The sequence below is a fragment of the Amblyomma maculatum genome, chromosome 5, assembly GCF_055883805.1.
Source record: "Amblyomma maculatum isolate TAMU_Amacu chromosome 5, ASM5588380v1, whole genome shotgun sequence".
NCBI lineage: Eukaryota > Metazoa > Arthropoda > Arachnida > Ixodida > Ixodidae > Amblyomma > Amblyomma maculatum.
Genome location: NC_139348.1, coordinates 29,938,669 through 29,966,253, shown reverse-complemented (window position 1 = coordinate 29,966,253; position 27,585 = coordinate 29,938,669). Strand labels below are relative to the sequence as shown.

The following is a 27,585-nucleotide window of genomic DNA, read 5'->3' as shown; positions in this document are numbered from 1 at the left end:
GAATCGTAGATCGCCATGAATGGCTGCTTGCTGCTTACCACGTTCCTTCCGACTTTACTAGAACTAATAACTTTCTCCAGAGACACCTATGCAAGCACAAAGAGCATCAAAAATCTAAACATACAAATGGCAGTGACCCGAGCGACCATATTGGTCTGCCAAATCCGGTATCTGCCCCACATTAACTTGTACACAGGCCCCTTACAAAGAGGGAGAACAACAAACACCCAAGCACCAGACCCTTTAAACGTGTCCTTTCGCAACTCCGTGTCGCCTGCGCGTTAACACCGCGCACCTGGTCACTTCAACGCCACGGTTGACAATGTAATTTGACGTTGTCGTTGCGATGCATCCTTGCTGTGCTGCTTAGCGCCATGCCCTGCAATAAGTGACCGTCAGCGATGTTCGTTCTTGCGAGCGGGTAATTAAGGCGAAAGCCTCTAAGCGCTCGTACTCGCGGTGACCGTCCTTCCATTACATACAAAGGCTGGAAGAAGAAGAAGAAGAATAGGCCGCTGGTGGTAATAACAACTAAAGCCCCTTGATAACAACAAGGTAGTTGACACCCTGGTGGACAGGAACGACAACAGCGAGTTGCTAGGCAAACGGCACACACCCTCCTTGCTCCTTGGCTACCGGTGACGGCGTTGAAGCGCATGCGCAGCTGTGCATAGCAACAGTGAAGTCACCTACACCGGCATGCGGAGCGGGTGCGCGCTGCGACGGCGCTCATTCGCCAGACATGTCATTGCAGTCGAGTGAGTAAGTTGGATGGCTCCCAAGCGGTCCAGAGGTTCCGCACCAAGCGGTTCTGATAAGCGCAGGAAGGCGGATTCCCCCAACACCAAACGGCGGAAGATCAATGGACAAATGTGTCAACGGTAGCTCCAGGCTTCTGGGAATAAGGCGAGAGATGTGTAACGAAAGCGTTTGCGACGGCGCAATGCTTCGCCTGGTACGAAAGCAAGGGAGGCTGAAAGGAAGCGCCAACAGCGACTAAGTGGCAGTCATTGGCAGTCGAAGTGGCGCGGCAACTGCTTTCGCCTAGCGCACTTTAGGCTGGAAAAGTGCCCCCATTGTTTTTGTTGCGGGCGCGTTATTGCCGCCGAAACAACACGCGGCGGACCCCTCCCAAGCAGGTGTGTTTCCCTTTTTGTCATACACGGGTTCGTCGTTGCAACCTCGACTCACCAGTCGTTAGACACTGTAATGTCTGTCATTCCAACGACTTCAGTGGGTGCTGCTGACCTAGCACCGCGCGAATACCTCGGTGTTGACAAGCCCCTTTTGTAATATGTACACGCAAGGAACCACTGCTACCGGAGGCTTACGCTTGACGTTGCTGCGTGCCTACACCGACCCTTACAGCACACCTGGCAAACTATTCGTAATGGTACATCCCCTTCCTTCCCTCGCTACCGTTGGCTATATGGTTCGCTTCCGAGGACTTCCTGTCGAAATTATAATGCTGTAGCCTTTTTCCTCCACCCTTGACATTAGCTGCGCTCATGGTGTCTCAAAACTGAAAGAAAATATAGACCGTGAAAGGACGTTAGCGTGCATCGTGACCATCTTGTTTTCTTTACCCAGTCGGAGTATGGTATGCTTTTGCGGTGACGCTACTATGATGTAACAAAGCAGCGCAGCTGGGTAACAGCAAATATTATGTCAATAATACAGCCATGCACTTGTGGCGAAACAAGGTTGAGGGAGAGCGACAGACACCGCAGTGAATCTAGTGGATTTGTCCTTCCGTTTAAGGAAAATCGAGCCTTCGGACGTGCAAGTAGTTCTCGCCCTCGTCCATCCTGTTGCCTAGTTTCTTTGCAGTAGCAAACACTGCTGAGAGCATATGTGCGAAAATTCAACTTATTTTCCTTTCGCGATCCGGATGTGTGGGTTCTACCTGCCTTATGCACACGCATTCCCTTACCATTTCCAGCGCCTCACTACCTATAGTAAACTGCTGTTGCCTGCCAAGGTTGTTGAACATAACCTCAGTCTTATGCATGTTATTTTTAGGCGTACTGTGCACATGCGTGAACGCCGACCTGAAAGGGGAGGTGGCATATACGGGAACCATTAACACTGTTCGTCGTGCCCTTGAAGGCAGAGCTCAGGTGTCCAAATGGCCTTATATATATGCTATATGATGTGCGCAAAATAGGCGCAACTACTCCTTATTAGCTCCAACCTCTGCGCAGTATAAGACTGATATTTCTGATTGAATTTTAATGATATAAGACGTCTAGTTCTGCGCGTATTGCTGCCCACAGTAATTACTGCTTAACTCAAGAGCGCCTCACTTCAGAAAGTTTTCTTAAACACTCTGCACACGAGGAAATGCTTGCACTTTTCGGTGCCGGCTACTCCTACTCTCTCGATATGATCGAAGGCGCTGTGAAAAATAAGTGCGCATGAAAAGAAGCTTGACCACTACGGCGAAATGGAAAAAATAGGGCTGAAGTTGTCATTCGACGCAAATGAAGTCGCCGTTCACATTATACTGCACAACGCGCGTATTGAGCGAAAAGAAAAAAAAAGTGGCGACATATATATAGAGGATCGGAATACGTGTAGCTAATAGTTTAAAACACACACACCAAAATGCATTATAATTGAACTCTGTCCTCGCAAGCCATACATACATACCAAAACACACACACACACACGCACACACATTGAACCATGCAGTTCATGTTCACACAATTGATATGATAATGACCACGCTTCTCTGATGACATCCCAGGACGGAAAGAAATCATCTTACTTCACAGTACTTTTAGACATGAACCCAACCGACCTGCCCAGATGCACCAATTCCTCCAATACATTGTATAGATGAAGGACTGATTTGATTAATTCATAAATATTATGATTAGAAATATAACGGGAAACATTACGTAGCAATGTGGCTAAAGTGCACAAGATGAGTAGGATCACAGCGGTGTGCTAGAGGTCGCTTAGCGCCCTCTCTTGACGCAATATATATTTTCACACCATGCCTGGAAGAGATCTACAATTTCCTCCCAGCTGTCACGCTCTCCTCTTACAGGTCCCCATTGCCGGCAATTTTTCTTCTCGCGTCGGAACGTCTTGAGGGCGGGAGCGCGCAATTGCGCATTGCTGTTTCAGCGCTCCAAAGTCCGCCACTAGCCGAGGCGGCGGCCCCATAAGTATAGTGCTTGAGGAGCTCCCCGAATTAATTCCACTTGAACGCGCGAGGCCCGATGAAGGGAACCGAACGCTCCTTCGGTCGTGCTTTCGGCGATAACGGACTACGCACGCTGCTTCTAGGGTCCGAGAGTCGGGCAACAATCGCGGCTATTCGAGGGAACAAGTTGACGAAATTTGTACGGATCAGGTCAAGATTTGGAAAAGGAGTGCTGCGCACGCGGAAGTGTGCATGGTATGTTCACTGAGCGAGTGTATCACTAGAGGAAATACATGCTCTTCCTTTAGTGATTTGTCCTTTACAGTCGATGTGTCCGTGAAATCGCTCGAAAAGTATACGTAAAAGTTTTGCGCCCCCATCCTCGTGGGACATGTTAGCCCACTGCTTGCACAAGGCATGGGCGCCTGTGGTCATTGGCACGCTGAAGCGCACTGAGTGTACTGCGTCAAACCTTTCGGACTGCTTAAAAGCGATATTTTTGGGACGCTGATCTGTATGCTGTTGAGAGCGCGGTAATGCCACGCATGCGCAGATCCATGGGAAGTCGGCAGGTGGATATTTTCCGGAATACACGAGGCAGGAAGGCGTATCTCTATTGTGCGATATACCTGCAGGACTGATAATCGTGTATGGCCGCCTATAAATGTCAGCGCGGTACCTTTGCTCGCATCTTACAGCCGTCACGCATATACGCAGCTGGAACGCGTCAAAGACGCTGCGTAATCAAGTTATGGCCACTACGAGCAGGGCGTGAGTCCATCAAAAGCACGCAAACAAGCAAGTGGAGCCCGTAGCGGGCTTTGTGGAGTTAAATAAATATTTCTGAACATAGAAGTCCCCAGCCAGTTTAATTAAAAAAGAGAGATGACCATGCCATTTCGCGCAGCGTATGCGACGCTGTTCGACTCGATGCGACAGTCCCGCGCGTCGAGCACACTGACCCAGAAAGTGCAGTTTGTTCAGGAACGAAATAAACCATTACAGTTTCTAGTTCTATTCGTGCACCCAGTCCAGCATAAATTTCTGCGTGTCTAGTTGGTTGCGATCCATATGTATCAGCAGCGCGAACACAATCAGGAAAAAATATGCAGATAGGAGAGCGTTGCATCTTTTTTTTTTTCTGATTGTGTTCGCACTGCTGACACATATGGATCGCAACCAACTAGCCCAATAGATGGTGTTATTCAAGCGCATTGCTTGTTCAGCGCCCTGTCCTGCCTGTCTCTGCGTGCCGACCATTTAGAAAGAAATGTTGGGATTGATCAGTTCAATAGCCGTTGCCCACTGCCCACACATTAATGCAAGCCAGAACAGTACTAAGGTTGCTGCTGAAATCGAACAGCTCGCCGAAACATGTGATGACACGGAGAACCACCTTCGTAGGTCGAACCTTAATCCTTATCTTTTTTTTTTTTTTTTTTTTTTTTGGGGGGGGGGGGGGGAATAGTGGGCGCAATCTGAAGAACACGTTGTTTTCTTCCGCTGCCAGAATCTTGGTGGTCAATTGATCCTGCTGATATTGAGCCTTCGGACCGAATGGGACGTTGCATGGAAACAAAGAATCGCCCCATATCTGTGAAACTTGCGCGTTTTAAAACCAGGTCAGTCATTCTTTCTGCCACATCTCAGCTGAAAAAATTGGCACTTAACTGTTCGCGAACATCATTCATCCCATGTCAGATTGCCCCCCCCCCCCCCCCCAAAAAAAAAAAAAAAAAACCTTTCGCCTATGATCAGCAAACTAACGCTGCGTTCAAAATCTGTTTTAAAAAAGTCGTGATTGAGAGCAAGGAGTACGTCTACAATGACACAACAGAGTCTGTAACAGCTGTCGCCGTCACAACCATCACCGCCATCTGCTTTCCGCCCTCTACGGGTTGATCTTCTCCAATCGTCATTGGCTAACAGGAGTGTGCGGGTTTCTGAGATGATTTAACAAAAAAATATTAACAAATATCCGCAGTTACTTCGCAAAGATAGAAGCAATATAGATCCCTACTTGAAGACAGTCTACAAATATTGCTATTTTTACCGAACCTTGGCTGACCCCAGACATCGAGGACGCACAACTACTTTTCGAAACGAAATCCTTTATTGCCTACAGGCGCGACAGCGATGGAAGAAAGAACGGTAGGGTCGCTATTCTCGCAAATCACAATTTCATACATTTTCCGTCAAGTTTAGTTGCTCTCACTATAGATGCTTCGCGCTAGACTAGCCTTTCTTTTCTGTACATATGATTGTTACTTATTATCGGCCGCCTAGTTGCGATTCGTTCTCACTTACTGACCTTCACTCCGTCCTCCTTGACCCATACTTCCGCTTTGCCCACGCCAACTCCCTACTCTGTGGAGACTAACTTATCCGATATTGACTGGGAAAACTTGTCAGCACGTTTTGGTCCGTCGAAAAATTTTATCACGTTTAACTCCACCGAGGCAATTAAAATGCCTCGTGGTGGCAACATTCTCGATCTCGTCCTTGCTCCTAATACTGACTTAATTGAGTCGGTAAATTAACTCAGCGTCATTGGCCTGGGCGACAACGAAGTGCTTGTTTTCAATTTCTCCTTCCACGCCATCACCAAGCACGCTCTTTAAAGCACATTTGTGACTAGAAATAAAGCCGATTTTAGCACTAATAACAGTAAGTTAGAGGCTTTCTTCCACTTCTCCCATTAGACTACACCCCCTAGATTAGTACAACAAAACTGGCTTCTCTAGAATACATAAGCACAACTGGACTTCACTCCTTCTTTTAACTTTCTATCTCCTGCATCCCATTCCCCCTTTCTCAACTTATGCCTTGTGGCAAACTCTTCAAAAAAAAATGAATAAAATCGTCTCCCTTGTTGAAACCTATGTCCCCATTACCTGCATAGGTGGTGATTGTAATAACCCCTTGTATAGCAACGCCCTACGACGGTTAACAAACAAAGAGAAACGCCTTTTCGGGCGGCCAAGCAGACGAAATCATTAGAAAAATGGGAAACGTACAAGCGCCTACATGAGTCATAATCATCATCATCACCAGCCGGACTATTCCCACTGGAGGGCGAAGGCCTCTCCCATATTCCTCCAATTAAGCCGGTACAATACATTAGCCTATTACGACGTTCTAAAAGGAATTTTTTTCCACGAAGATCTCGAAAACATCATGCTCCTTAACTTTAAAAATCCTTGAATTTGGTAACGCCAAGCAAATGCCGTGCTCAAAACATTTCGTTGGGTAACTAAGACGGCTTATATATGTCCGTATTGATGAGCGCGCAGATGTCATGTAATCACATTTCCCCCCTGTGTTCACGCTCGAACCTGCTCTCCATATTCTCTCAATAACTGCCACTATATAGTGCTTCCCAAGCGCCACCGTTTTTTATAACCCATGGGTGTGTCAGAAAACGCCTCGTCAGCCTTCAGTTCTCAAGCGCCTCAGGGCCAGACAACACAACTGCCAAAATATTGAAGGAAACTGTGAGCCTTCCTAGCCGTATCTTGCAAATTGTTTTCGAGCAGTCCATTTCAAATGGTGAAATACTACATGACTGGAGAAATAGTAAAGTTACACAATTATTTAAGGCAGGAAGTCGATGCGATCCTTCTAATTACCGCCCAATTTCTTTAACATCCATTCCATGCAAGCTACTGGAGCACGTTTTATACTCAGTGATCTCATCACATATGCTCTTCAGCAATAATGCTTTCCTTTATGAAAAACAGCGCGATTTTAGATCAGGCCATTCGCGCGAGTCCCAACTTTTCGAATTTGCCACAGACCTTCACTTAAACCTAGATTCTTCTATTCAAATTTACCTCAGCTACATAGACTTTTCCAAAGCTTTCGATCACGTTTCATATCGGCGTTTAATTGCAAAACTATTGTGCCTCCACATTGACCCTTTAATCTTATCATGGATATAATGCTTGCTCCGCAACCGCACACAATATACAGTTATTGGCAACCACAAATAAAAAAGTACTAAAATGATCTCTGGTGCCCCTCAGGAATCGGTGCTTGGATCACTCCTCTTTCTGATATCTATAAACGATCTTCATAATGTCATATAATCTCTTATCCTCCTTATCGCTGACGATTGTGTATTTTACCATCGCGTATCTACTAACGATGATAAAAACCTCATAGAAACTTGATATACGATGGCTAATGCAAATGAACCTTTCAAAATGAAAGTTCTTGCTTGTATAAAAAAAACGCAATAACCTCAGACATCCGTAATCATTAAATTCTATATACCACTCTCAGAAGCAGAATCATACACCTTTCAAATTTCTTAGATTCATCAGACGATACCTCGTTTTTTTCACCCCATTCTATCCGTCAACTCGCCTATGAAACATGTATCGGTTCCAGACACGAATATGCCTATGTGATCTGAAATCTCATCATCTAATCAATCAGCTGAAAGCCATCAAAAATCGGGCGGTCCGTTTTATGACACCACAATATGACAGATGACACAGTATACCTCTTATCAAGGCATCCCTCGATCTTCAACCCCTGGCAATCCGGCGTACAATATCGCAGCTTTGTTTACTCCATAAATTGTACTAGATCTTTCCACAGGTATTAAATTCGGTCTCTCTCTCTCTCTTTGCAGCTCACGCTGACTTTTTGACACTTCTAGATTGCAGCACATACATGGCTCCACAAACTCGTTTATCAAGCCTTTTCTACCCAGCAGGAATGCATTGTGGAATGAGTTCCTTGATTCTATAGTCACTAAAAAGAACCACATAAATTCAGGCACTCAGTAACATCAAATTGAATGTATTTAGTGATCTTCTGCGTTTGTGAGTGTGTGCATATTTCCTCGTTTCGTTTCTCCCACTCCAAGTTGCTCATGAGCTGCTGCGCCTCTAGTATCGATGCATTGACTTTTTTTATTTGTATCACATGAACTCTGTATTTTGTATTTCTGGTTGATATTACATCAAATATCAACCGGCCCTCCCCCCTTATGTAATGTCCTAAACTAATGGCCTTTAAGGGTAAATTAAGGGATGTAATGATGAGAATTGAAGTTCGATATTGAATTCTAATCATCATGACCAGCATGTATTTACCCTTAAGCCCTTGAATTGAATTCAACGTTGAAATTAGAAAGCTGATAGCCTGAGTCGCTCTGGGAGGTCAAACCCGATAAGCCAAACCAAACAATTTAGAACGACAGTCGCTAGATGGCTAGAAATGTCTTTCTGACTTGCCCTGTCCGCACATGCACCGCATTGCCGAATTCAGTCCAGTCCAAGACGGTGGCTTTTACGCGAATGTGGAATCAAGGTTTCACAGGTCGGGTTAGAATGTCATATTAAACAAAGCACTGTAGCCCGTTTGAAGAGCGGGCTGACCTCGTTCGCGATATTTCTGAGGTTGAGGTATTCTACAGACAGAACGATTAACAGGTTTAGTAAAAAATAACTCTCACGCTGTCGAAGTCTGGGAATCCGTCTACGGCGGATGCCCGGACCGTTGTATGGGCTGGGCGTCTTCACGGCCGCCTGTAAACGCTTTGTTCCATTTGAAGTCAGCACATCGCATCATTGCATTGATCATGACGAGTGTGACTTCCCTAGTTTATCGCAAAACTTCAGCGCGCGTATCGCTGTTCCGGCGTTCGCTCCAGCTTGCCCGAAGCCAACTTAACGCGTCACATTGCGCAGCTCAAGGGTCCCAAAACGAATTCCCAATTGCGCTCGTACGCGCGCAACGTCTCGACTAGTCTCATTAATTTCGTTACAGACTGTAACCATGAACAATCTGTATAGCTCCTCCTCGCAGGCTTTGTCCTGGCGTGCATTGTGTATTCAATACGAAGGAGATCCTTCGCGTCTAGTGTGATACGGAGTTGTTTTAACCTCCTTGACCTGCATTCCATAACCAAGTGATTCGTTTAATTGTTGCTATCTCCACGTGCATCGGGCATGGGAACGTGCGGAGCAAATATAGCATACTAGATACCGACATGGCCGAGGTTCTGCTCGGAAGATCGCGTAATGAACTCCCTTTCGCCGAAGAGTCGCTAGGCGGAAAACTGGCAGCCGCGTTCCGTGCACCGAGACAAGGCGCACTCGCTGCCGGAAGCGGAACAAAAAAGTAAACGGGAAAGGGAGGACATCCTCCTCGTTCTCCCTCCTTTTGCGTTCGGAAATCCTCTTAGCGAGCCCAAAGATTACCCTCCCTCTTCATCGTGAAGCAGTTCCGTATCGCTGAAGCCGCGGTACAGCACACAAACGCAAGCACGCGAGCTCGCTCAGAAACGGTATATTTGCACTCACTATCTGCCACATATGTCCCTCACGTGCAACGTCTTCTTCCCGTATACGGCGACTGCTGCAGGATTAGCGGCGATAAGGTGTGCGAACCGGAAGTGGAATTCTGCTCACGCGCGCTTTCGGAACTTGGCCTGTGCGCGTTCCAATTCCTCCCAAGTAGGCTCTTACGGAGCCCATTCCGCGATCATCAATACCCATTCCGTTTCTCTAACAGAAAATGAAGGTGTGCGATTCGTCTCGCTGTCGTTGTATGAGGAAAGGAACTGCAAGTAGTCATGTCATTTAGATCGGACACCCCACCCACGCCACGAGGGCACAAAGATGAAAGTGTCGTGCTATCTTTATTTGATGCTGGCGCATAAGAAACTAAGGTTACCATGCGCGGAGAACGAGGCTAAGCAACCTTGAACAAGGAACCCAGAAATGTGGCGCAACGAACACAAACACAAGCGAAGAGACACAATACAGGTGTACTTGTGTTTGTGTTTGTTGCGCTACATTTCTGGGTATTATGCAGCACCAACTAGCCCCTCAAGCCGTTATTTTGAACAAGGAAACATGGGAGCCAACGGAGTCAGGAGACAAACCGGCGTCATTTAGCGAAGGACTCTAGCATTGTTTCGACCCACGGGCTTCTTTAACGTGCGCTGACGTCATGTATCTACAAGACACGCTGTTTATAACATTGTTCGACCAGCCACTTGAAACTAGCAGAAACAGGAGATCAGATCTCAGTAGCCTCCGCAATGGGACGCCGTGTATTTATTAGCTTGGAATTTGAGACTGCTTGCTATATGTGGCACATGGGCTTCAGGGTCTTAGCCGCCTAAGTGGCATACATGGCTGTCTGGCGTACCAAGGTGGATTAGGACGCACCATTCAACTTCCGCCTACTGGACCCGCGCATGACGGCGAAGCGTAAGCTTCCACGAGGTACCACCGGGAAAGCGTATGCATTAAGGGCGCATTAGTGCGTACGTGGTTACGCACATATGCGGCGTACCCGCAGACTTGTATAATTCGAACTGCCATGGGGAAAGTCGAGCGTTTACGCCGTGGTGCTTCGATTTAGACGAAATTTCATGCCGCCCTTTCCTTCCTGTTCGTCGTAACTGCCCGTGTAATACATATGCCTCGAACTCTGCGCGTCTCGTGACAGTGAACGATGTGATGTAAATATTGTGTATGCGTGGAAAACGGCTCTTTTTTCCTGCGCCCATGGTCTGGGCTTGTGTGATGAACGAGCTTGTCGAAACATTGTACCGAACGTGGAAATGATTACCGGTCAGCATTTCGTTAATGTGCGTGGTACTATCACACTTTGCAACCTCGAATCATTCAGGCAACCAATTAGCCGCGATTTTTGTTTGTCACCGTACCCGACTGCTATAAGTGGCACGCAGAGGTGACGGTTGCGCAGGAACACAAATTCAGGTCCGCCTCACCTTCGCACCGCGGGTGTTGTACGTTGACAGAAAGGATGATGTACGCTCACAAATTACCATGTATTTAAGGCACATCCTTACACCTTGCAAAATTGCACGGCGTGCGATTTCATGGCACGGCTCTCCTCAGGGCTGTAGCAATGGCGTTTTAACACCTCCGCGCATGAAACACGGCGCCCTTTGCGACTATACATCTTTATTATGAAACGACGTCTCTTTGAATGGTTCTTTCAGGGCGTCGCCTAGAAGTGTAACCCTGTTAGTGCATAAGAAAACATGGCCAGTTAGGTGTTATGTACTCCCATGTTCTGCAAACCGACACACTATACAGCGGTGGACCGCGAAGAAAGACCTTGGCATAGCTGCCTGTTCAAGAAGCAACTATAGAGTTGAAGCAGATCCACAAAATCCTCCAAACCAATTGGTACAGGAATTCAAATTCAGATTTCTTTATTGAGCTCCGCGTACATTATGCTTCGAGTGTGATGAAAAAGCCAGTACGAACGCTGGCTTGAAAAGTACCACGCCTCTGTTACAATGACGGCAGCAACGGCGCCATTCCCGCAACGAATACATGGTCAAAAAAATGTTCTTAATAAAGAAGAGAAAAAAATGACAAAGAACAGCATAATGTATTTATTTGTTTGTTTGTTTATTTATTTTCATATACTGCAGCATCACTGGGGTATAGCAGGAATGAGAATATGATACAGTTCAAAACCATAAACGAATACAGCAACAAATATATACAGCAAAAAAAAAAAAAGGATAGGGACGATTATATTGTCTCGAAGACAGGGATTTATGGGTATCGGCAACAGGGGCAGATACACACAGTCAAGAGAGAGGTTCCCGAGAAACGGTAGCACGAAGACACAAGCTCAAGAGTCCACAGGGGTTAACTAGCCGAAGCGCGCGAGAGTCTCCAACTTCTTTGTCGTTCAAGCGCTACCTCGAACCGTCAGGTGGCATTATTCCCCCCCTCGAAAAAAAAAAAAACCGCAAGCTCACAGAACAAAAAAACTGCTCCGGATGGCAAATATGACTTTCAGCGGGTAAAATACGGCTTCATGCGAAGCACATGCACCAGGTCAGACGAGCACTGACGTCTAGAACTCGGTACAGTTCCGTCTGGAATAACCTCGTACGTAACTTCTGAGAGGCGACGCAACGCTCTGTAGGGTCCGAAGTAACGATTGAGAAGTTTTTCTAGACGATTGAGAAGTGAAGCACAGACAAAAATTCTTTTATTTGAAGGGAACGATCTGCCCCTGGTAGTGAATTGTTTGTGGAACAAAACTGTATTTGGAAGTGTTTGCATGTGCATAAAAAAAATGGGAAGTTAAGCGGATGATATCTCCTGCTAGAAGATAATTCAGCGAAGGTGATACATGAGTTACTAGTATGGTAATGGTAACTAATAATGGTAACTATGGTAACTTAATCTGCATAAAGCTGTTCGAATTAAGAAAACGAATTTAAACCAATTACAATAACAGTATAAATGACTAGTCGGTGGCAAAGTTCAGAAAGTGACATATGTGAAACATTGAAGATAGAAAGATATGACAAAAAGCACAAAACACTATAGGGGAGAGGGTACAGCCAAGATAAACAAGGTACATTGTTCAATCCGAAGACCATTACATAACATCACATCAATACTGCTGTACACGGAATTGAAGTGACACAAAGCGTAGTTCAAAATGATCGCTAATATGTAAGGCAGTGAATTTTCCAGGAATGAGGGGAAAGTGAACCAACAGGAATATCTAATAAGTGTAATTTAACAAATGAGGCTACCTTAATCTTTCGTCTCCATAACTGGATCTGCATAACAGGGCATATGTGTAGAATAAAAAGGCAGCTCCCGAGTAAAGTTCGCGGAGAGCGCTCGACCAATCCGGAGCGAGCAATGAACATTATAGAAATGAAAAAGAAGCCGGTGGCTTCAACTGATGTGCTCTGGCCTGACTTGTATAGATATGTATAGGTCTGGGTTGTATAGGTGGCTTGTATAGGTGGCTTGTATAGGGCAGCAAAAACTGCCTGCTACTTGGAAGTAACAGCTTCGGTAACATTTCACTTGATTTTTAGCGTTTTCTGCCCGAGCACACGAAACATGCCTGACACTAGATGCACGTATTACTTCTGATAGTGATAGTGGTACTGATGCCTGCCTTCTGTCGAGAGGCCTCAGATCAACAAGCGAATTAGAAGGCGGGTGATCTTTAAATGCAGTAATATTGTTTGGTTTTCAGGAACTTGCACTGAAACCCAACTCTGGGTTGGCGCCCGACCTGCGCCGCTAGGAAAGATATGAAGAAGCGAGGGAAGGAAGACGAAAAGGGAGGCGTAACGGAGGGCCTCCCAACAATACCTGCCGCCTGGCCTTCTTTGCCATGCACTGACTTCGTGAAGCACGTGGGGCATCTTTCACTTGCATTTTGCCTCCATCGAAATGTGGTCGCTGTATCTACGGCATTGGAGTCTTCATTCGCCGGTACAGCTACGCAACGCCACAGCCAACTGAGTCATTTCTGCTCCTCCCGTCTCACATATTCTCTGAAACTCCGGAAGTTCCTTTTAATCGCGATTTCCAAACTCCCGTAACGTTCCATATGGTTCTTTAAGGAGTGCTTTCTGGGGGCAAACAAAGACGCATTAAGAATATAGGGCCCGGAATACCAACAGGAAACTGACTTGCGCGGGCCATGCAACGTGCAGTGCTGAGCCTCGCTGGCGCCTGAGGCTGATGGATTATATAGATTCCAGTGGAAGGGCAACGTAGGCGGCGACTCTTTGAAGACTGCTGAGGGAGCAGAGTGCCAATTGTCTTCACGGATGGCAGGGTGTATTCCGGAGGAAGGGAAATACATGAGCTAGGTTACGATGACGGTTATGCTACGACCATATATTGGCTGTACGCTTAGGCTAATTGCAATGTTCTCATGGTATCTCAGTAGCACCCTATAGATGACGAAAACAATGTTGCATAATGTAGGAGAGACAGCGCTCTGTCCTCCATCTGCTGTGCCTTCGGGCAGTGCATAACTGTATAACTGTGATGCTCTTTCTGCACGTGTCCTTATGCAGGCAACATGCGCTCTATGAATGAGGATCAAGTGATGTCTTTGCACGAGCTCCTGAAGCGCAAGATGGAGCGGGCCCGCAGCCAGGTCAGCCGGGGTCTGGACCCGTTTCAAGCGGGCAACATGGGCTTCCTTATCCAAGAGACAGGCGCATACATCAACGTCTCCCTCACCAAGGTGTGTGAACGTGTGTTTGCCAGAACTCTGGAAAAAAAAAAAAAACTTTACGGTTTCACTACGCTTTTGCACATACGCCATTTTCCTGAAAAACAGCGCGAACAAACGGGGACGAAATGAAGAAACCACAGGAACAGCACTTCTTCTTTAGGTTTCTTCACTTCGTCCTCGTTTGTTCGCGCTGTTTTTTGGAAAATGTATCACCAACTCGCCCGCTTAGCTATCCTGTTGAGCCATTTTCCTACCTAAGTCGGTTGGCGGTTGCCATTTGTTGCCCCTTGTGATGCTCCCTGCTTCCCTAATTACTCACGTACTAAGCCATAGTATTTTTTGTATACATATGTGGTGCAGGCAGGGGCTTTTTTCTTATTATTAATTTACAATGGAATAACCATTAAAAAAATTCGATCAGTATGCACTTGTCTGTTTACTGTTCAGAAAACACAATCGCAAATAGGCATCATTAAAAGTGCGTACATTCATCACAGTGTGAAATTTCATGCGCTTATTTGCACATTGCAGCAGTGCTACAGAGTGCGCGATTTAAACGCGTAGATTTGGCAACGTTGCATAGGTTGACACATGCCCACTGGGGGGAATATATCTTCCTGCTGTTTGCGACTTCCGGTGGCTTCAAGAGGAGCGCAGGATCGCCGTTATTAGCAACGAGCGCAAGTGCTAAGCAGGAAGAAGAAAAAAAAGAGCAAATCAGTCACTGTATTCGCAATACAACGCATCGAATACTGTTTGGCTTGAGTTGGTAACTGTGAGCAGTTATTTTGTATTAACTACCTTTGAATTTAGCGTTCTTAGCTTATTCCTTTACTACACAGTATAAGTTAGCCTAAAATGTAGGTTAAATGAATCTGCAAGCCTGTCACGGTTCACGGAGCCCAATTATAAGTACGACTGTATTCAGAAGAACTGAGCGTTATTTAGGATAAGATATAGAAAAAAGCCGTCGTGACAAAGTACACCATACAGCTGCCTTAGATAGTGGCTGTGGGGCAAAGGCTCCACTCACAACGTGTAGACTGCTCATGCAACTATTAATCTGGCCATTAAAGTGTTCGAAAGGGGGGAGGGGGGGGGGGAAGCTGTCACCACAGGTGGTCGGCATATAACCAAAGTGCCGCATTTTGAGGAGCAGGGTCAGCTACGTGAGTGTCTTACTGGCGACTCACGGACTCTCCTGTCGGTTCAGGTGACCGTGACGGGCCTGTCCAACTTCACCATCCGCGACGTGGCCACCAACAACGCCGCCATGCGGGCAAGCGTGCTCATGATCATGCCCCGGCTGGAGATCCACTGCGCATACCGGATCAAGGTGAGTGGCACATATGCGGTATATTCTTGCACGCGGTGAGCACATATGCTATCCAAGCACAAGGAGCGAACTCGGGTCCCACTCTAGCGTTAGTGAAAAGAGAACGAAATGCCCTGACCCGACAAACACTGCACCTGTCCGGACTTGACAAGCATTGCGTGTAGAATGAAATACACTTATAAAGTAACTGAGGATTATTTTAGTCTAGACCCTCAATATTATATAGTTCATGAGTAAATTAAATTCATAATCTGCGTCCCTTCCCGCTACCAGACTATGTACGAAAGATGAAGGTGTACTTTGGAAAGTAGTTCAGGCGTTCAGTCGTGTCCGACTCTTCGTGACCCTATGGACCATGTCACGCCACGCTTTCCGGTCTCTCACTATCTTCTTAACATCACATAGCTTCATCTCTATTAGTAGGGACTCTATTAAAAATGCTAAACACAACAGTAACTATCCACGGAATGCCATCGTTAACTCTGTCGGTTCGACATGAGCATCATGAAATGACACTGCAGTAGAGCCTGGATTCGTCTTGGGTCTAGTGTCTGGATTCTAAGGCAATCTGAGACCAGCCCATCAGAAGAACAACAGTGTCGCGATCACAATTAAGCCTCTTGTCTTACCCGTATCAACTGTGATATAATTTGCCATGACAGGTCATGATGGTCCTGCTTTGAAATGAGTGCACTGCGAGTAGGACCTTCATCGTTCCGGTGTGCTTTGTCTAACACGACGTGTCCCTGTTCTGAGTGCAGGGTTACATTAACGGAGACGGCGACAAGGCCCCCCAACTGGTCGAGGACAGCGGCCAGTTCGAGGCTGTGCTGGGGCGCGCGGCCATGTCCTGGTTCGCCCGGGTGCTGCACGTCGACAAGGACGACCTGCTGGTCGCCCAGACGGGGCTTCGTACGCACGTGGACGAGATCACCAAGCGGTTCCCGCACACAACCAGAGGCAAGCAGCAGCCCCGTCCCGAAGACCAGGAGGTCCTGGACGTCATCGGGTCCAGCATCGTGGACCACGTGCGACAGATGGTCGAGGACCGGCTCAACGGAGTTATAACCAAGGTAACGGCGATGCCCGATGATGCACGGCGGCAGCGGCCCTCGTCTTCAGCTCAATATTATTAATTACTAAGAACTATTTATCAATCAAATCAATCAAAGTAGCTTTATTTCGTAACTTCACAAGGCGAGAAAGGTGGCCGGAGAAAAGGCTGCGTCATTGCAGCTTGACTGGGCTCCAGTCACCAATCAGCAGCAGACACGTATTACATTCAGCTCCACATAAGCCCTGTATGCCAACCATACGTAATAAATCAAAACAAACAGAAATATATTTCACCTTACGTATAAAGGCATATGGACATACAGAAATGAAAAATCACAGTGGTGTTGGAATGGAAGGCCTCATGGCACGCTTGTCGTACAAACCAAAATTTAAAACACATAAAATGATTGAAGCGTGACAATCATTTCTACACATGACACGCTGCACAAGGTAAAGCAGTGGAGCATACTGAAATGAAGCATTGTAAAGATGAAATTATGTGATGTTAGGAAGATAGTGAGAGACCGGAAAGCGTGGCGTGATATGGTCCATAATAGTCGGGCACGACTGAGCGACTGAACTGAACTGAACTGAAAGCACCTAAAATACACTGCGAAAAATAAGCCTGGGTGCAGATATTAGAAAAGACAAAAACCTTCAAAAATATGGTAGCTTGGTAGGACGTCTTGCATAGAGGCAGCAGAGCGGGCAACAAGAGAGAAGAAGCACATACGGACACAAGGACAATGCTGCACTGACAGCTATATTGATCTGAAGCCGCACATCTTCTCCCTTCATTTTCCCTCTGCAGCTAATTTCTTCCTTAACTTTAACGTCCTGTCGGTAAGCATAAAGAATGTATTTCGTTTTTCAACAGTACCACCGAAGGCGTGTTAACCAAATTGGTCTCCCGAGTTCCTGATTGCACATGTTTCAAAAATTTCCCTTGTCCAACCTGTCCTTATTCCTTCTCAAAACCTGCACATTGTGAAGGTCAGCTGGGCATATTTGGTCTTTGCGAATCCCACAGTCTTTGCAGTGCACCGCGCGATTAGGGCCCGACTTCTCTAAAATTGCCGCAGCGTGCTCTCTAATTCTGTCAATAATACATCTCCCTGTTTGTCCAATGTATTGCTTCCCACAAGCAAGGGAATTACTCCACTCTATTGTTGCCTGGTAGGACATTCCGCACCTGAGCAAATTGTGGAAGCTTGATTTACAGGCTTGTAAAAATACAAATGTTCCTTACCTCTTACGTAAACAAATCTATTACGTACGTTTTAACGTAGTTATATCAATATTTAATAAGTTGAAGTAATTGAAAGCCGTTGGCAATGTGTGCTGGATTCTCCGTTTGCCGTATTTTGTGCGGCAAAAGCGAACATGCCAAGGAGTTTGGTGACGAAAAGGATATGTTGTTGAAGTATGTTCGAGATGTGCAAGGTCGAGAAACACATCTAACCTTCCCTGTACGTATTTCTTATAAGAATACAAGAGAGTGTGAGTTTACAAGTTCTGAACCCCAGTGATTCGATTATTTTTTTTTTCGACAAGAGACGTTGTGTGTTCTAAATAGGAGGCATGATACCTCATGGACAGCTTTTTCGTGCTACTTTGAGTTTATGCAAGTTTTCATCCATGGTGTCACCCCATTCTAGCTCACAATAACGTGAGAGCTGAAAAGGACATCATAGAGCAATTTCTTAATCTTCGCCGGGCAAATTACTATGCCCACACTTTTACTTACTTTATCAAATAATGAATGAACGTACTGGTTCCAGGACATCCCTTCATTACATATGATGCAAATAGTTTGCGCATATTTTTCGATCCAACCCTTGTAAGGATCAAGGTTTATGGAAGTTAGGCACCTCAGCTAACGTTCCAAACGTATCGTTCAAAGTGTCGGTACAATTAAACTGGTGCTAGAGACGAGACGATAAAGAGAAGGGGAGACAACCGGACGAAGGTCCGGGCCCTACCACGTCGGTAGGGAGGATATTGGGGACAAAAAGAATGAGGAACGTCAGGTTCTAAAATAGTGGTTCTTTAGAGGAAGACTGGGTACAACGTGATACAAATATTTGTTTTCCGTGATAATCGACTCTGGCTATGTTGACCTTCGTCAGACGACAAAATGCCTATTTATCGCCGAAAAACCTGGATTTAAAAATCTTCCCACCGCTCGATTAAAGCTCATGACGACATGACCCAAAAGGAATGGTCGCGGTTGTATTGAAGTGAATGCCTGTGTACGATAGCCGCTGGGTTGCGCGCCTCGGAAATTGATGTCGACGCACGCATTAATTGATTGCGAAATCAGCCGATGATGGCGAAAGCTAAATGTTTATTTTCCTAGCTTACATAACCTCTATTTTCTGTCGAACGGGGTCAGTGTAAACGGGGCACCCTATCGACTAAGACGAACTTCTACTTGTCACCAATGTCCCTTTAATATATAAAGTATACACTCGCGTGAAATAGGGTCCACTTGTGTAAACTGAGGCCGAATTAGGCTACGATCTCAACACAAAAACTGCCACAAATCTGTCAGAAACCGATCGGCTAGCCGCACTCCTATTGGTCCGGCAGACCAATAGGAGGGAGGTTGACTGACAGGTTTGTGAAAGGTTTTGGGATGTTATCTTAGCGTAATTCGACCCCAGAACTCAAAAGAGCATCCGACGCCTTATTGAGATATAATAAGGACTAGAACGAGCGAGCGGCTTTCACTAACCCGAATCGGAACGCCCGTCATTAAACCGTTGTAAATTTTCACACCATGAACAACTTCCTTTGCTCGGGGAAGCGCAGAGGCCCTAGGCAAGTGATCGTACAACTGAAATGGAACTCGAGAATGACCTGTGCGTTTAGGACGCCAATGGGTTCTTAAAACCCTCTGTGGCGTGTTCATCGATACTGAGCTGTCATGTTTATATAAGGTGCCGTCTGTCCCTTTGAGGCCCCTTGCACCGACACTACCAAAAATCAAATGCTTGCAGCCTCCAAAGTTTTAATATGCCCTCACGAAATTAGCTGGCGATTTATTTATGGAAAATTTGTTTTACCCTCTTTTGGCTCATAGCTTGAGAGAGTCGGCTTACGTTACTGATCAGCCACTACTCGAATAAATGTGACAGGCACTTTCATATGCGCAAAACGAAAATTCAAAAACCTCCCTTATAAGCGCGGAGACGCGTGCTCACAGGCAAGTGCACCAGTAATTGGACATCAGACCTTCTCATTTCACTACACAAAGTAATGTGCAGTTAATTTCGCCTCCTTTGCTCAAGCTTTATAATAAAGTGGGAGTATTGCAATATCCGCTGCATTCAAGTCAATTTCTGTAATGTCCTTTTTACAAGAAACATGCACTATTCGGCATATTTCTCGACAGCAGCAAAGCTTATAGTATACTTCCTACCTGCTTTTGTAAAGGAACAAGAAAGGCTACTGCATCTCATCTAACGTAATTTTAACTTAAGTTCGGACCGCTGTATATATCCTCCGTCTTCTTATTCTTCATCTTAGTGTCTTCAAAATTTTTTTATAACGTTGCTTATTGCCTCAGGACATAAACGAATATGTGACAAGGAAAAAGGGGTATTAAATGAAAGAAAAAATGGTTGGCCGTTCTAATAAAGTTAAAGATTGAGCGATAATGAGGCCAATGCGTCCTATAGCCCGTTCCCGGCCGCGCATTGAATAGCGTTTAGCACTCCACGCTGTTTGGCGTTAGTGAAACAAAAAGCTGTAATGCCGCTTGTTCAGATATTCCATAAGGTTCAATTTATTTTACTTCTGAACAATTAAGTATAACACATATAGGGGTCAGTACTGGAAAGGAGGAAATGTACGACATCCTACACTATCTTAATGTGGTGCTCCGTACTTCACCGTTTTCCCACAGAGGAGGAATACCGTTCTTCGGATCAGCCGAAGATGTCATCACTTGTTCGCCAATGGTGTCGGTGGTAGAAGTCCATGTATTGGTGCTGACAGAAACCACGTCGGAGAGGTATCGCACTCGCAGTTTTGAGGTTGAAATAAAGTGTTATGCGCTTCTGTTAACGATTACATTCTCTGCTTCGGCTCAATTCACTTCACAAAAAAGGTTATAGAGTACAAAGAAGGATTGGGGGATAATCCATTAGCGGCGAGGGGTGAACTGCATGTTCCGCCTCATTAATTAAGAGTAGAACGAGCTGTAGAAGATGGGTACACACCGCCGAACAAATGTACACGGGGAACCTCAGTCCACTAGGGAGCCTCGCGGCCCTTCAGCGGTCTTAGGCTCCCCCTTAACCCTTGTTCAGTTGCCTTAGACTGCGTATCCAGCTCGTAGACCTTGTCCTACACTGAATCTATTAGAAAGGAGTTGTGCGCTGGTGCTACTGATAGTACATCCCCCGTACACACTAACGGTTTTCACAATGAAGAGAATGCTCCAAGTCCCGACCTTCTGTAAACAAGACCTGCTGGAATCAGATTCGGTCTTTTCAAAGTTTCCAGTGTGTGGTTTCCAAGCAGCCGTTATTAGCACATATCCTATGCCCTATGTCCTATATCCTATCATAGTAATACGGAAAGTTGAGCTAGTTGGTACATGATTGCAAATTACGAGCGCTGCGACGGAGAACAACAACGAGAGAGTAATGACAAGGACAGGCGGTTCCTAGGCAGACGCTAGGACAAACAAGGCGGTTCTTTCGCGCAGCCTGGATTCACATAGCAGCAGACAATAGATTACGAACAGCGACGCTCAAGCGAAAAGCTCTGTTTACTCTCACAGTGTATTCGTATCTCGACAACGTCCATTTTATCGGCGACGTGTAACGCGTATACGTCGAAGAGCGTGCAAGTAGCTGTTTACAACCGCATTCCTAAGATTGTTTCTTTATTATTATTCTGATAGTTTACGGGTGATTTTAGTAATCAGGATCGGTCCGTATGAGGTCAGCAACAACTGATAACTGGCGGCACCAAAACTTTAGCCCAGGAGCATCTTTGCACTGATCATCGCGTCAGTATGCTGCCACTTTACAGACGAGTATCGATCCGCGCTCAGCAGCAGAACATGAAAACCGTCCAACCACGGTGGCAGGTTCTAGTTAATCGTATTATTGAATAAAATGGACTGACTGCATAATGAAAAAGTCTCAGGATGGTTGCAAGGTTTTAATGCGGTTCGTTTAGAGGTAGCTTGCTAGAGATCGCGAATGGACAGAGTCGATGTTCATTTTAAGGATAATACGTTTTTCAAAACAGGTATGTGACTAAAGGTGCACGAAACGCAGGATACGTATTTCAGTTACACAAAACCGTTATCAGTAAACGTTTTGTTGAACGCGGTGAGTGCTTTAGGAACGATTGCCAGCTGTTACATTTGCGAGACTTAAAGGCCCACTATCCCTCCTCCGGTCGAAAATATTTTCTCCCCGGTGACTGTGAAGCCACCATAACTGTGAGACTTCGCCCCCAGAACGCAAGGCCTCAAAATGTTTTTGAAAAGAGCCATTACAGCCACCGCAATCACCCGATTCTGTCGTGCTTCTCTCCTTCCGTTCACTCGCAAAGGTTTTTCACTCTCCTGCCCTGTCATCTAGCCTCCGCAAGACAAATCCCCCTTCCTCCTCCGAGTTTCGCGGGAGGTGGGGCATGGCACTCTGCGTGCGCGAAAAAAAAAAAAAAATGAAACGGGCGAGGGAGCGCGCGCCACTGGATTCAGTTTGGCCGTGGCGAGGGAAAAGATCGTAGCTAGCGGTAGACACCCATCCTTCACCCTCTGACAGCGAGACGGACCAATGAACGTCGTTCTCGACAAATACGTCATAGCTGCGGCTCGACGAGCCAGCGCAGGGAACGGGGAAGCTGGCTTCCCGAAGGAGAACATGAGAGTTTTGATTTGTATTTTCGTTGCTTTGTGGCGCGCGTGTCAGTGTAGCATTTTGCATAGACTATCTCAGGTACCTGATCGAAACACTGGGTTTTCTTCGCTTAAAAGGCCCTTCGCTGGACAGATTCCCTTTAAAGGCCGTTGATATAACCGAAGTCTCATATTTCGACGTCAAAATATCCTACCAGAAGTCGCAGTGCAGTTATGGTGAAGTAAAGTGCAACTCTGTACTAAGGCTTTGATGTTTACGGGCGGCGATTACGTCGCATAATTGACTAGCTTAATCAATTATGCTGGCGATTGTGGCATCCGTCACATATGCAGAGTGTGCTGGAAAATGCGGTATGACAAATGCATATTTACCAGTGGGTATCCGGCAATGAACTTGTGGATACCGACGCTGACGAAAAAAACTGAGCGAAGTGCCAACACCAGTATTGCTACTGAATATGTTCAGTAGTTTGTACTATGTCGCCACTAAGAGTCGCTCGCGCACCACCCATCCAGGCGGTGTCGCAGAAGCCCAGCGAGGTGCAGGACATGCTGGAGTCGATGGTGATGCCTACTCCCCACTCGGAGGTGCCGCGCACCTTTTCGCCGCACGGGCACCGCATCAGCAAGCGCCAGGTACCTTGCAACAACGGCACGGAGCTGGACGACTACGTCGACTACCTGTTCCGCTTCGCCACCAGGCTCATCCGTGCCATGGAACCCATCCAGGGACCAAATTTCACTATCTACATCGAGGAGCACCTTCAGGTGAGCGCGGAATGACCGTGCAGCGCTGCAACTGAACTTCCCAGATAATCATGCCTCGTACGAGTACTCGTAGCTTCTTTAAAAAAGAAAAACGCACGATAGGACACTTGCTGTCTTGATCCTATTTATCCTGTAGTGGTTGCTGGGGCCTTGGATACAATTTGTGCAAGTTTTTTTATCTGCATTTTCGTGGCCTTAATTAGTAAATATGAGCCAGCTAGACATAAAACTTAACATTATTAACTTGTTTGAATTATTAACTTAACATTAACTTGTTTGAATGTTCAGTTGTTGACAGAGCCAGATACTAGTCACTTAAAGACTAAACGTCAAGTGTTCTCACCCCTGCAGCCATTGACACTGCGGCTATTCTAGCCTGGCAGCATGAGGTGACACGGAAATAAGCGAAAGGTCCAAGGAAGGATGAATCGCGGATTAACAGATTAACCGCGACATCGCTACGATCGGTCAACGCTATTGGTTGGAGGGCCTCTTTCGAGAGGGATTTGCCGCCTCGTTCTTGAGATGTATCCGACCGCAGTTCTGCTATGTACTGATGCTCTTGACTGGTTCTCCATCATGGAGTAAAGCAAGACATGCGAACATCGCAAAGGCTGTTGAGGTCACAGGAGTAGTGCCATCGCTGGCGACGGTGCCTGCTGCGCAGCACAGCGAAAAAGGTGTATTCATTATTCCCAGACTCAGCGCATCGCACAACTAAGTAAGCGATCGCGGAAGTGTATGTACACGTAACTTGGCACTGGGTTCAGCCTCACCCTTTGATCCTGGAATTAAGGCTCCAAGGTTCACCTTAACAACCTTTCCCAGGTGACAAGGCGAACATTTAGACATGTAGATATTGTATTGTCACGGATACTGTAGAGAAAAAGAAGGGAGGAGATATGTAAGGAAAGCACGCAAGCGCGTTTACTATATATATATATATATATATATATATATATATATATATATATATTTATTGCATACTGCCAGCCTAAGTGTCAGGCCTTACACAGTAGTAGGCCCACATATGGCTGTAATCCACGGATCAGCCCCAAGCCTCGCCTTTTCCCTGTTCTTCATCCATCCGAAACAGACTTCTGAGTTACGGATTTGCTGGAACTAGGGCAATTTTCGATTGATGGTTGGTTGGTGGGGTTTAACGTACCAAAGCGACTCAGGCTTAAGAGACGCAATTTTCGATTGAGATGTCCACTTTCTGTATGTTGCACAAAGTGTCATTTAACGTCATCCATGCAGGTGTTTCTGTACGACGTCCAAGCCCGCAACATCTACACGCTGTCCCGGCGCAAACCAGCCTATGTCATCTGCAAAAACGGTGACGTCACTGTGGGCCTTGTCATTCGTCTCGAGACAATCATGGCGACAGCGAAGTACCGCGTGCTCACCGACCACCGGCACCTGCTGTACAACGGCGACGCCGACATCAAGCTGTCGGGCACTGTGGTCTGGATCCAGATATCGCAACTGGCCAACGGAAACAACCGGCTGGACGTGGTTCGAGTGTGGAACATGGGCAGAGCCCAGGTGTTGCTCAAAGGACTCGGCAATTTAACGTCAGCTATATCGATGCTACTCACGAGCATACTGAATCACGACCCGTGGAACGTGATACCAGTGGCAGAGGCGCAAGCAATAACTTTCGGCAGGGAGATGTTGGCAAACATAACGGTGCCTATATTCTCGTTGGTGTAAGGCCGCTCTCGACTGTCCTAACTTCTGTCCAGGTGGCCTTTGCTGGAGCTGGGCGTGCCGGTGTGGGCAAGACACAGTATGCGTGCCGTTCGGTTGGGCTCGCAAAGTGCCGTCCTCGTGATACTGTGCCTTCCGCATCGGCTCTTCCATGCCTGGCGCATAAGGAAAAAACAGACCGCCAGGATGAAGCATTTGCTGGCGGTTCTGGGAAGAAGATACATTCAACCAGTTGGCTTCAGAGCATCAAGAGCCATCCCGGTGTGTGCCAAACTCGCGTTAGCTTGAAGAAGAGGTGCTGCCCTGTCGAGGATGACCATCTTCACCCAAGGCATATTTTATTTAGAATGTTTACCTTTAGGACCATGAGGAGCGCACTGTTTTTTTTGTTATTATTATCGAGGAGCTTCTTGTTTTCTGAACCCTTGAGGCACCCATTGTGACGCTCGCGAACTTCAAAGAGTGCCTCCTCTGCAAAGGGACTATATGCCGCTGTGTCGACGTGTGGTAATGTTGGTGGAAAAATTATGGTCAGATCAAACCACTTGACTACTTTTCAGCTTGTTTCCTAAATGAATACGGTTGCGGCTGATTTCAGCAAGACTAGCTGCTAGTTAGAATACCAAGGGTGTGATAGAACGTGTGCTTCCTTGTAAAGGGCAAAGAGAAGAAAGTTAATTCGGGAGTCAGGAAGGACGGCAATGGCATAGCTCTAGCAAAGAACCAGCTCTTATCCTCACTGGTCTTAGTTATTGGCACGTAGCGAAAACTCAGCTGGGCATCATGTCGCCTACATGGTTCTCAAAGCCGTGTTTCTATCGCACACATGTTTGTCCTCTTTGCCTTTGTGACATCGTACTGCATGCGCACTAGAACTCCAGATCTATTTGCCACATCTGGGCCAAGAATTCCAGCATGCCGTGACGTTTGCAGATTCGTCCAGCATTTTATGATTGGTTACTGTGCGCAACCTGTCACGGCACTCTTCACAAAAGACAGAAGTGAAGAAAGGGATGTTTATCATAAGGCCCCTGTATGTTCCTAAGGTAGCCAAACCCCTCCTCTTCTCGCCGTTTCCTCCTCGCCCCTCCCTTGTCCCTCCCGCCATTAGTACGCGAAGCGCGCGGCCCGCTTCATTTCGTGTCGCCTACGCTCACGCACATGTGTCGCGGTGTTTTTACGCTCACTGATGGCGCCGTTTTCCCGCGATAACTTAGCGATAACGAAAGCCGCGCGGGCTCTTCGTCACGTATGAAGCCCCGTCCAATGGGAAAGCAGAAAACGGTGAAGAAGTCAGGAGAGGGGTAGAGGGCGGGGAGGAAATTCTCATTTCCTACTTGAATGATGGTTTGCGCTAACTTTGGAACATACAGGGGCCTTAGTTTATCGGAAATGTGCGCGCCACCTGTTGAAAGCGTATGCAAACAGTGGTCCCCACCATTCCCAGCCTCCAGACTACAGAGGCCTTGGTGCGGCTCCCAATCTTGATTTGTTTCCCCAAGAGCCCATTTGCGAAGCCAGATGGTCATTCTCTGTGCATGATTGAATGTCCCAGCAGATGTGAATTAAGTGGACGCTTTATCAATAGTTGAGCTAGCGGAGCTGTGGCCGAGTCGTGCGGTTACTCCTCACAGCCCTATCGGGGCTCAGGTCCTCAAAGGAGAAGGCCCTCTTCAGGTACCTTGCTTATCTGTAACATCGACCTGCACAACGCGATCCTCCATGCAATCCTGGCAATCACCTCCTGGTGTCGTATGGGTGCCACCATCGCTGCTTTTACTCGCGGGAACGCCTACCGAGCCTCAGAACGCCTATAGCTTTGTTCTTCAGTCATTGTACATTTAGTTGAGGCGGTGCGCTTAGGGGATGTGTAGTCTGGGGCTCATAACTGTTCGGCCAGTCGCGTCGAAAAGTCATCACCGAGCGTCGACAGAAAAATTCTGCTGCTATAAACTAACACGTCGATCTTTGACAGAGAACGAAAACAGTTAATCGGGACAAAAGAAATTCACTAAATACGCCTGCTACTGGCTTCAGCTAGCACTTGAGATGCAGGAGCGCAATTCAAGCTGCACTGTTCCCCCATTAACGATGGCGCCACGACATGCATGTTTTCCCTTTCGGTCGCGCAGAACGTGTGACCGCTACACCACATTTCCACAAGGCTATGTAGGGACCAATAAAAACCAAGATGACCTAGCTGGAGCTTTTGGTAATCTTCATATTCGAGAGGTTGTCGAACTCACGTCCACACTCCTTGTTGAAGCTACAGTTAAGAGCACTTTACATTAGTCGTTCTCTTCAACATAAGCGGCGTGCTTTTGAAGGTTCAGTCGACACCACTTCATGACCGCCTGCACACTATTTTAGACAGGCGCGAGCGTCATTTGTAATTATACTGGCAGATAACGTTACGTAGGAGTACTACAGTGTATAGTGAAATGGACTCTCGCCGCGACTAATCTGTACAGTGCGCATTCCATGTCTATATATAGTCTGAAAGTTGCTTGATAGACAGACCGTGGTGTGTACAAAGCATAATCAGAGCGCATCACTGCCGTTTTATTCAGGCTAGAGAAGCCAATATATGCACGTTCCCGGAGGGAAGCATTCATCATCTACTCAAGGGGAAACCAAATGCGCTGAAGATGC

General features: G+C 46.6%; 1 protein-coding gene across 1 annotated transcript; it reads left to right on the top strand.

Moving 5' to 3' along the window:
- Positions 1-1,016: 1,016 nt before the first annotated feature.
- LOC146187936 (uncharacterized) lies at positions 1,017-27,328 on the top strand. The gene is made up of 6 exons (XM_084603063.1): positions 1,017-1,139; positions 14,010-14,182; positions 15,387-15,509; positions 16,271-16,582; positions 22,969-23,220; positions 24,481-27,328. Exons 2-6 carry the CDS (start codon positions 14,015-14,017, stop codon positions 24,934-24,936), a joined length of 1,311 nt encoding a protein of 436 aa, XP_084459189.1. The 5' UTR covers positions 1,017-1,139; positions 14,010-14,014; the 3' UTR covers positions 24,937-27,328.
- Positions 27,329-27,585: the final 257 nt, after the last annotated feature.

Excerpts from the sequence above, each read along its gene's own strand:
- LOC146187936 (XM_084603063.1), top strand. The coding sequence starts at position 14,015 with ATGCGCTCTATGAATGAGGATCAAGTGATGTCTTTGCACGAGCTCCTG. Across the intron at positions 15,510-16,270 it reads ACTGCGCATACCGGATCAAG|GGTTACATTAACGGAGACGG; the intron begins GTGAGTGGCACA and ends TTCTGAGTGCAG. Across the intron at positions 16,583-22,968 it reads TCAACGGAGTTATAACCAAG|GCGGTGTCGCAGAAGCCCAG; the intron begins GTAACGGCGATG and ends CCACCCATCCAG.